A 10,670-nucleotide genomic window follows, 5' to 3' on the forward strand; every position below is an offset into this window, starting at 1 on the left:
TATTTGCTGTGACTTTACTGCACATAGAAAAGTTTACAATGACTGACAGCAGCCTCTCTGATCATTTATGTAAACCTTCATACAGCAACAAAGCACAAAATAAGGAAACCACTGTAGGGGAGAGATGTGACCCTCGACCGGTTCATCATAGTTTCTAATAACGCAGCGCAGTGAGGATCCAGACGTTTCACAGAGGAGATGGCGTCTGTCTGTTAACAGACTGGAGTTCAGACACGTCACTGATAAGCCACAGAGGAACATCAGAGACAGTACAAGAAAGTACAAGCACACCTGGCTTTTAAAGGGAATGGGAAATGACAATCTGACTGGCTTATTGCATGTTACGCCCAAAACACAGCCACAACTAATTCACAGACTCACTACAACCCCTATGAACAATGCGCCCCTCGCTCTGACCACTTTTTCAGTTGGACACGCCCCAAACGCCACTGCTCCACCCGTTTCACGCCGTGCACTTAGATTGTTAAAATGGGGCCCAAAGTCTTTAAAACATCAATCAATACGTGACTGAAAAACAGAAGACCAACCGATTGAGTAACAAAGTGAAGAAATCTGACTACTAAATGAGTTAACTGTTTTATATAACAGGAAGTTAAAGTGGATCAAACTGATCAACATCTAAATGAATCGAAACGACACTGATGGGAAAATTAAAGTTGACTCACTGAGGTCTGACCACACGCACACACGCCGGCTATTTGAAATGTCAAGTCACAGTATGTTCAGAAACGTGATGCCTCTGACAGGAAGTGTGTGTCCTGTGTGTGTTTCGCTGTGTGTGTTTTGTGCTTCTGTGTGTGTGTGGAGTGATAACAGGAATTTGGTTTTAGTGGTTTGTATTCATTCAGCCTTTAGTTTCGTTTGTGTTCAGAGCGAGTGAAGTTACTGACCTGAAACACTAAACCAACCGACTCTACTGGCACTCAAACTGTGTCAACACATCCAGTTTACTGGCTTACTACTACATTTAGCTGTCAAAATACTTTTGTAACAACCTTAATGCACATCAAACTTTCATTAAAATGTATTGGAAGGACTCAAATGTGACCAATGTAAAAACTCAAATCTCCATCAAGTCATTTCTGTCTGTAACTGAGTCTTAAAACGCTGATGTTGTCCTAAGACAGAACTTGAGGCCTTTTCTTAATTCGGAGTACGTTTAAACTTGTTGCCTTTGGAACCTGATTTAATTTAACTTTTTGATGTAAGTTTATATTAGGAAAAGACTTTTTTTTTGTGTGTGTCAAATACCACGATTTCAGGTGAAAACATTAGGATTGTGCCACAATTTAAGTATTTGGGCGTTACTATTGATTCTAATATTTCTATTAAAGCACATATTGAGAAATTGTGCAATAGGGTAAAGTTTAGCTTAGCTAATTTTAGATATACTCGAAAGCCTAATAGTTCACATCATTGTATTATCCTTAATAATCATAAACTGTTGAGCTGGGAAGACATAATCAAATACAAAAACATTTGTTTGGTCTACAAAATTTTGCATAATATTGCTCCTGCTCCTTTTAACTCATTCATAATTCAATGTAATAATAGCAGTCAGACTACCAGAAGCACCACACGAGGTGATCTTCTAATCCCATTTAGGAAAAGTACATTTGGTCAATTATTATTTTTTGTTAAAGCAATTCAAAACTGGAACTCACTGCCCACCACAATTAAAGACATACATACGTATTCCACCTTTACTATATACCTTAAAAACTGGCTGTCCGACAATTACAACTGTACACATTAATTTGATTGTTGTGATATGTATTTGATGTGAGGGCAGACTTTTTTTCCCTTTCCAAGTATCAACAAGGATGTTTGTTTGCGTTCAGCTGCCCAGTTCTACACCTGCGCAGTGTGAACCACAGTCGCTCTCGCGCTTCAGTGTTATGTGACCAGCTGCGCAGTAATAACATTACTTTTCACAGTGAGGAGTAGTGTAACGGATTACTATTTCCAAAACAGGTATATCATTACAGTTACTATTCCCAGTAACGAACACCGTTTTTTGTCCCTCCCATCCACCCTAACCACCTCCTTACTCGGACTTATATGTTATTTATAGTTGTAGTTTATCGTTGAACGATGGTGCTTGAACCTTGACACGAAAGGATGACATGTGCGTTGGTACCAGACGCAGAAAGATGTGACAAAGCATAGCTATTAAACGCTCTGGTAAAATAAGGGGCTGGTCAAGCTGCTTTATCAACTTCTGAACACTTACATTAATTCATTTAGCTGACGCTTTTATCCAAAGCAACTTACAATTGCTATGTATGTCAGAGGTCGCACGCCTCTGGAGCAACTCAGGGACACAATGTTGGATGGGTCACAGTGGGGGATTGAACCCGGGTCTCCCACACCAAAGGCAGGCATCTTATCTATGCACCATCACCACCCCAAGAAATATTGCTGGCTGTTGGAGGAAACTGGTTTACTGAACAGCAGTGCGTGGTCCTGCAGCCTGCTGACGTTTATTCGTCCATTTGGCCACATTATTGTTTATATTTTATTCCTTAATGAAAAAGGTCAATTCTTCTTTTTGATGGTTACTTTTTATGTACTTGTAGACTAGTTTTCATTTGTGTCAAGAACATTTCTCGCCACGCTGGTTTGAACTCAAGTAGAACCAAGGAGTCATAACTCTTAAGTGCGGAAAGACGCAGGACGGTCAGGATATGAGCCGGCCTGCAAGCTGCCGAGATGATCACATATTCAATATATAAATGATTACGTTGTCACCTAAAAAAACTCTTAAAACTAAATTTTGTGACACAGAACGGCCCCATGACCGCACTAGGATTTGGACTGGTTGCAGACAGCAGCCTACTTGAGCCCCACTTATGTTAAGACTGTCAACATATTTAGTAAATAGAAAGTTCTCTCTCCATTTTTGGGACGATATGAAGAGTTTCTTACGTTTGTGTCGGGCAGATTGACGGTCAGCCCAGCCGCGGTCCTTGTGCTCAGGCTGAGCTTCTTCTTCCACAGATAATAAAACTCCACACACTGAGACAGGGACTTCGTCTGAACCTGAACACACAACAACGAGTTACACCTGAAGAGAAACACGCTGAGCGGATGTTTCAACAGTTTCAGAAACTCACGGCTCTCTGGACTCTGCTGAAGTCTTTATGATGGAGCTGCAGGGATTTAACCAGCGACCCCCTCTCCGCTTCGCTCCACCTGGCACCTACAACACATATGTAATGTAATTCACATTAGTAAGTCTTAATTTGTGTCTGTGTATCATCAAAGATTCTGTTTGTTGCTGGTATAAAAGAGAATATACTTGGATACTGTTGAGCTGTGTGGTGGTTGTTGGATGTTTCAGGAGCTGACAGCAGCTTCTCCACCGTCAGCTGTAAGACAAAAACAAAACATGACCTCAGTGCCAATGCGGCGAGTTTTGATTTGGAAAGCTAATCAAACAGGAAGGTGGAACGCCACCCCAAGCTAACGCTTTACTTTACTCGTTATGTGGAGGCAACAAACAGCGTTTCTACAGCAGCCTGCCTCAGTGGTAGAACCCTTTATTCAGAAAAAAGCAACTTTGATTCTGTTAGTTTCTTAAGAATAATTCCATTTTTTAAAATCGTGGCCCATTCGCAGCATTGTCAAGAAAGAAATGCTGCTTAGCAAACCTCGTTCTCACTGCAGAGTCATCACAAAACATGGTCAAGACCCCTGGGCGTCAGTTTGTATTGCACTGGGAAACCCTGTAGCGTCATTTCTGAACACTCCAAGAAAGTCCAAGTTAGGATTGGGGTGGACGGTGGGCCAGAGACCGGACTTTCACCCAGGAGACTGGTGTTCCTGTCCCGTGTGAAATAAAAAGTCAACAATGACTTTTTTACTTAAGTAATGTTACTTACTTTTAACCCAAACCAAGATCTGTTCCTAAACCGAACCAAAGCGTTTTGCTGCCTAAACCTAACCAAATTGCGACGTTTCACAACGTGAACCAGTAGTTTAGTAAGGAAGTCTAAGTTAGGGTTGCCAACTGTCCGTTATATTAAGCCTAGCAGCGGTATCGATGACCCGGGCCAACGACCCCACTGAGGTTAAATAGCTTAGTTTCAGTCAGTCAGAACTGAAGAAGTCCTTTGGATGAGGGACGAAACGTCTTCCAGTATCTTCAACTAAGTTCAGTTGCCCTTGACTTTAACCTTAGTTGGATAACTATGACCTGGATGACTGAGAATCTTCATAGATATATTAAGCCTAATTGATTTGTCCCATACGTGACCTCTCTTGTCCCGTTTTTAGATCTAACCACTGACAATTTTACACCCCCCCCCCCCACGCGCCTCAGTATACGTTAAGCAACGTTAAATCCAGCCACTGTGGAAATTGACAAAAAAGCGGCAAGTGAAGCCTCGTAGTGTATCACAGTGTCAAACATGGACTTCAGCACCGACTGCCTTGTTAAGCTAAACGGTGCGTTGTTTCATGACTCAAATGTTGTGAAGATGATGCATTTTGTTAAGAATGAAATTTGAGATGATCACAATGGATGTTATAGGGCCAAAGACTGTGCGGGATATCCTGAAGGATCTATCCCCCGGAGGTGAGCCTGTGCTTTACGTTTAGCAGGACGCTTTTTGTCCCTTATTTCTTTGTGACAAAGTTGGCAACACTAGTCTAAATGAACATTGAATATTTATTGCTAACTTGACCGCGGAGCCCTACACATCCAGAAACTACGCTAAAGAGTACCCAGGGTGTTAAAAAGCGACGCCAAAGGGTCTTGACCAAGCGTGCCCGTGTGAGGAGTTCGGAGAGAGAATGTGTTGGTTAGCCTGGATTTGATGAAGGAACCGTTTGATAAATACTCTTATGCTCTGTGTTCAGCTTGGCATGAAGACAGGAAGCAGTGGAAAACAGCGGCTCTGTCCAAAGTTCAGAAACACGCTTCTAAACTCAGCAGTTAAGGCGTTGTGTCTTGTTTTCTACTCTGAGCAGACAAAACAAGCAGCAGTGTAAAAACCACAGTCTGTGGTTTCAGGAGCGTTGTGTGCTGGGCTGTTTCGTGTTGAACAAGATGATGTGACTATGTGTAACTTCCTGAAGGCTTGTCATCACAGTGAGGTTGTCAGACCAAAACCAACAATTTCCCAAAATGCTGAATGACTTATTTAAAGACAAACGTTGCGGTGAAGGTGGAAATATTGGTATGGAATATATTTCCATATGGAATATGGAAAAAATGAAGATCTGAATGTGGATCGTCGTCGTCACGTGACGGCTGATCAGACACACAAATATAATCAGACGCTTAAAAGAGAGGTTAAAAGAGAGTTGTTATTTTCTAAATAATCCTGAATCTGTCCAAACAGCAAATGAGATTTTACCAGGAAGTCTCCTCTGCACTCTGACAGGACGTGGAGGGCCGACTCTGGGCTGGCCCCGCCCCCTGGCACCACGCTGGAGCGAGCCATCATCAACAGAGCTTCAACTGGACGAACAACGTGTCGATCAATAAATCATCCAATCATCATCATGGTTATAACAACGAGAACATTTCTCTCCGTGAGTGCGTACCTCTCAGCTGATTGACAGGACGCTCCAGCTCTTCCCACGGCGTCCACAGCAGCACGGCATTGTGGGAATCGGAGCTGGCATGTTTTTGGTCCAGCAGAGGTGGGATTTCAGCCTGGAAGCTCCGCCCTTTATTGATCTGCCTGTGATTGACAGATCCGTGTGAACAGGTGATCACACAGCGACATCAGTGCAAAAACTGTGTGAGTGATTCGTTAAGAGGAAAGTTTTTACGTACGGCTTAATGATTCCAGGAGGAGGAGAGGCTGTCTCCACGGCAACCAGATCATCTGCCAACCAGAGACACAAAATTTACCATCACGTGCCGGCCAATCAGCAGAGGAAGCTGTTTAATTGTTCAATTAAAGTCCCACATCGCTCAGTTCAGCACAATGTTTTTATTCTAACAGTAAATATAAAATTATTGCTGTGGATTATCGACCATTTTAGATGTAATAATCGATTATAGCGTTACGTATCCTGGATCTTTTACTCCACAAAAACAAAACGATAAGCATACGTGGTCAATGATGTGGTTTTTCAAGAGAAAACATCGCAGGTATCAAGGGGTAGGACATTTGAAAGTATAACAACAAACTCGTCCATGCTCTGTGGTACTGGAGACGCCGGGGTACACAGCGAGAGAGGGGTGTGTCATAACAAAGGTCACTGGCTGGAATCGAACCGGCGGTTAACTCTTGTTGTTAGCGTCGGTGTCACTCTGTGATACCGCTGCTTCATATAAAACTTGACACTGCTTGGAGAAAAGAAAGCGATCGATCCGAACTCCCTTCAGAAAACAAACATTTTAGAAGTTGTTGTCCTGCTGACAGACCTGACAAAGCATGAATTCGTATGTTTAACAAATCGGCATCATGTTGTCGTTATTTCGGCATCAGTTTGATCCGTTTATTGCTATCCATTAAACTGACATTAAATCATCAGTATGTTCGACACATTTGTATCGGTGATGAACGCGGCGGCCTCTAGGTGTCAGGATGATGTCATTAATGACGTGGTGACTTACTGTGTGTGTTGTGAAGCTTTACGGTCTGCACTCTCTGCTGCCTCCTGGTGGTGAGGGAGCAGTACAACCCTGGCCCCGCCCTGAAGGGACACAGCATGGGCGGAGGGGTGTAGTGCACACCACCGACACCATCACCCCCGGCAGCAGCTTCCTCACCATCACCCGCTCTGCTCTCGGCCCCATCTCCCTTAGCAGTCCCTTCCTCTTCTTCTTGGCGTAACAGGCTGCGGTAGAGCACAGCGCCCCCGGTGGCTGGAGAGAGGCGACTGCTTCGCCTCTGCGCCCCTTTACACGCCTTGGCCGGGCCTTTGGGTTGGACGGGGACGGAGACGGGCAACACCATCACTGGGGAAGGGTCCTCACCCTGGAGAAAAGGGTAAGAATAGCGTTATTATGTCGCTTTGGATAAAAGCGTCACCTAAATGAATAAATTCAAATTAGCGGAGGGCTAAACCCAGAAGTTAGCCGCTTGTTGGCAGAAGTCTCTAGTGCGCCTGCTCCAGTGGAGCATACCCGGTATTATTTTACCCAGACAACACATTCTCACTCCCAGCTCATCACATATGGACGCTTGGTCAGGACCCCTTGGCGTGCCTTTTTAACACCCTTTTACCAACAATAAAAATGCAACATCCGGTTAGACTTTCAAAATAAAAGTGCTCGTTAACTTTGTGAAACGTTGCAATTTTGAAATGGGACGTTGTGAAACGTTGGAATTGCTTAGTTTTAGGCACCAAAAGCACTTGGTTTGTTTAGGAAAAGATCATGGTTTGGATTGACATAACCACGTTTATGAAACTTCACTAACAATGTTGACTTTTTGTTTCACACTGGAAACTATCTCCGCTGTCCTGGTTGAACGTCCGGCCCTCCATCCACCTCCTTACTCTGACTTTTCTGTTAAATATCCTACACCCGCCTTAACCGTTCAAAAGCGATGCCACTGGCCTTCCCCCAATGTGTTGAACTATGGCGCTAAGGGGCACCCTAGTGTGTAACAAACTGGCGCCAACGGGTCTTGACAACACGCCCATATGTGACGACTTGGGAGTGTTTTTAGGCTTTGTGCGCCACTGAGAGGCTTTTGTGGGAATGAACGGAGCCCCGCCTCCAACGCTACATCCAGTTCTCTTTGTACACCAGGGCGCCTCGTCCATCCGCCGCTGCTTAGCTTAGCTTGGAAAATAGCAATAGCATTTGTTTCTGGGGGCCCGGTACAACTTTAATACCTTTATTCACTGATTCTGGTGAACTGGATCATATTTTATGGAGATTATAGATGGACAGATAGTTTTAAAGTTACCGCTTACTGCTGCTAACTGTAGCTGGCATAAGCTAGTTAGCTCAGTTAGCTGTGCAGCTAGTGGCCCTTTTAGTGTTTACACCTGTAGCACAGGAGCTTTGGGCCGCCGGGAGGAGGAGGTGGTTTTCAGGCCGAAAGTAGAAATAAATGTTGGAAAGCTAGTATTCAGAGCAGGCTGAAGCCCGAGCATTACAGGAATTACTTTTCCGTTTACTTCATCGTTTGGCCAATGTTAGACTTTAGTTACATGACAGAAAACGTCGGGGTTGTTGTGTTGCCATTGTGGGTAATCCAGTCAAGACTCTAGGAATAATTGCAAGAGTTATTGTGGACCTTTTTCAACCATGTAGCCGATCTGGAGCCGCTGTGGGAGCGCATGTGTCCGTTCAGCGCTGGCAGACTCCTGAAATCCCGCTTACACACCATACACAGCAGCCTGTAGCACACAGCAGATAGATTAGTGGTGCTGTAAACGGACACTGCCACATGCTGAGAGGCAAACATCCCATTCATTCATCTTACCTGCACTCTAGACTCTCAGTGCTGCTTTCAGGCTGCAGACGTTTAATCTGAAAACAAACAGAAAAGATTTAAATCAGTTTGAAAAATAAAATTTAAGAATGTAATGTTTTGTTTGATGAAACATTTCATTATGTACTTATGTATTGTACACTTAGTATTTACACATTTAATTACACAGATACTTAATTATGCAGCCATTTACTGACTTATTCACAGTTGCGCACTTATTTACCCCTCTCTTATTTGCCTATTGAAATATTTAGATACTTATTTATACAGTTGCATACTTACTTTTATCATATGCACTTTTTTGCATACTTACATATTTATGTGTTCCCTTAATATTTTATTTGCGAACTCATTTTCAAATTAACTTAGTATGTTCGGTTTATCATACACACCCAGGTCCAGTCTGGTTGAGTATCTCCTCCTCCTCCTCCTCCTCCTCCTCTTCTTCCTCGTCCTCGTCCTCCTACGCCTCCTCGTCCTCCTCTTCCTCCTCTTCCTCCTCCTCCTCCTCCTCTTCCTCCTCCTCCTCCTCCTCCTCCACACTCCTCCCTCCAGCTCAGCACAGCAGGAAGGCCTGGAGACTGGGCAGCGCTGCTGACATCCTGGCCTCTTCCCTGTGGAGAGAAAACGCTCTCAGCGCTCCCGGTGGTGTTGAGGAGGTCCGTCTGGTCCTGGATCAGCTCTCTTTGGCCCTGGAGGAGGTGTCTGCCGGTCTGATGCGGGTGGTGCTGACCCGGGTCAGACATCATAGGGTAGCTGTCAAACTCTTGCAGACAGCAGCTGAGGGCTTCCTTTGTGTTCAGCTGTCTGGACGTTTGTGTGTGAAGATCTGGTCGCTCTTCCCTGGGATGCATTTGAGGATCCGGGCTGGAGATTGTAGGGGTTTGTGGGTAGTGAGGACTCGGACCAGGGGTCGTGGGGCTACAAAATGGCTGGGTGGCGTTGTTATCGTGGCAGCTGTCGTGGAAATACTGGCTGCTGGAGAAGTCTTCAACAGACGATGAGCTGAACTCCACAGAACTCCATCTCCCCAGGGCGACTTCTCCAGACATGGAGCCCAGTGAAGAGCACTGCAGCTGGGACAGAGTGGGCCCCAGCGGCCTCCAGGTGTCCTGAACTGGACCAGGGGTGTCTCCCTGTCCGTACAGCCCACTGGCAACGAGTGTGTGAGTGTTATAGGGATGTCTGCATGTGTTCTCCGGTTCATCTCTGTGGTGAGCCACATGGTTACTGAAGTGGTTCTGGTTCTGGAGGTGGGCGGAAGTCTGGTTCTGTTTCAAATCGGATACAGACAGATCAGTCAGCAACATGTGGCATTTATGGTTCTGATGTTTGATGGAGGAGAAAAGACCTTACCTGGTGGGAGTAACTGTAGCTCTTGAGCAGGTAGGAAAGTTCTGAATCTGGTTCAGATCTGCTCCAATTTGGATTTTCTAAACCTTGACCATGGTTTGGGTTGCAAAGCTGGTGCTGGGGCTGGGGTACAAAGTGAGGGGAGGTAACCTGGGAATGAGGGAAGTGAGGGGAGGTTACTTGGTGCTGATGGAGGTGAGGCAAGGATACCTGGGTCTGGAGTTCAAGATGAGGGGAGGTAACCTGGGAATGAGGGAAGTGAGGGGAGGTTACTTGGTGCTGATGGAGGTGAGGCGAGGATACCTGGGTCTGGAGTTCAAGATGAGGGGAGGTAACCTGGGAATGAGGGAAGTGAGGGGAGGTTACTTGGTGCTGATGGAGGTGAGGCGAGGATACCTGGGTCTGGAGTTCAAGATGAGGGGAGGTAACCTGGGAATGAGGGAAGTGAGGGGAGGTTACTTGGTGCTGATGGAGGTGAGGCGAGGATACCTGGGTCTGGGGTTCAAGATGAGGGGAGGTCACGTGAGGATGAGGGAAGTGAGGGGAGGTTACTTGGTGCTGATGGAGGTGAGGCGAGGATACCTGGGTCTGGAGTTCAAGATGAGGGGAGGTAACCTGGGAATGAGGGAAGTGAGGGGAGGTTACTTGGTGCTGATGGAGGTGAGGCGAGGATACCTGGGTCTGGAGTTCAAGATGAGGGGAGGTAACCTGGGAATGAGGGAAGTGAGGGGAGGTTACTTGGTGCTGATGGAGGTGAGGCGAGGATACCTGGGTCTGGAGTTCAAGATGAGGGGAGGTAACCTGGGAATGAGGGAAGTGAGGGGAGGTTACTTGGTGCTGATGGAGGTGAGGCGAGGATACCTGGGTCTGGAGTTCAAGATGAGG

General features: G+C 45.5%; 2 protein-coding genes across 2 annotated transcripts in view; one reads left to right on the plus strand and one right to left on the minus strand.

The window, feature by feature from the left end:
- LOC123972061 (transcriptional-regulating factor 1-like) overlaps positions 1-8,884 on the minus strand; it is an 11,142-nt gene extending 2,258 nt beyond the window's left edge. Inside the window, exons 1-10 of the mRNA XM_046051274.1 lie at positions 8,825-8,884; positions 8,424-8,470; positions 8,235-8,337; positions 6,599-6,962; positions 5,810-5,861; positions 5,575-5,714; positions 5,385-5,488; positions 3,323-3,392; positions 3,138-3,223; positions 2,950-3,063 (exon numbers count right to left, since the gene is read on the minus strand). Of these exons, the coding sequence (XP_045907230.1) occupies positions 2,950-3,063; positions 3,138-3,223; positions 3,323-3,392; positions 5,385-5,488; positions 5,575-5,714; positions 5,810-5,861; positions 6,599-6,962; positions 8,235-8,327 (1,023 nt within the window). The 5' untranslated portion in view covers positions 8,328-8,337; positions 8,424-8,470; positions 8,825-8,884. The remainder of the gene's footprint in view (positions 1-2,949; positions 3,064-3,137; positions 3,224-3,322; positions 3,393-5,384; positions 5,489-5,574; positions 5,715-5,809; positions 5,862-6,598; positions 6,963-8,234; positions 8,338-8,423; positions 8,471-8,824) is intronic.
- lipt1 (lipoyltransferase 1) overlaps positions 1-10,670 on the plus strand; it is a 29,693-nt gene that overhangs the window by 8,569 nt on the left and 10,454 nt on the right. The gene's annotated exons all lie outside the window — the stretch shown is intronic.

This window comes from Micropterus dolomieu, linkage group LG01, assembly GCF_021292245.1.
Source record: "Micropterus dolomieu isolate WLL.071019.BEF.003 ecotype Adirondacks linkage group LG01, ASM2129224v1, whole genome shotgun sequence".
Lineage (NCBI taxonomy): Eukaryota > Metazoa > Chordata > Actinopteri > Centrarchiformes > Centrarchidae > Micropterus > Micropterus dolomieu.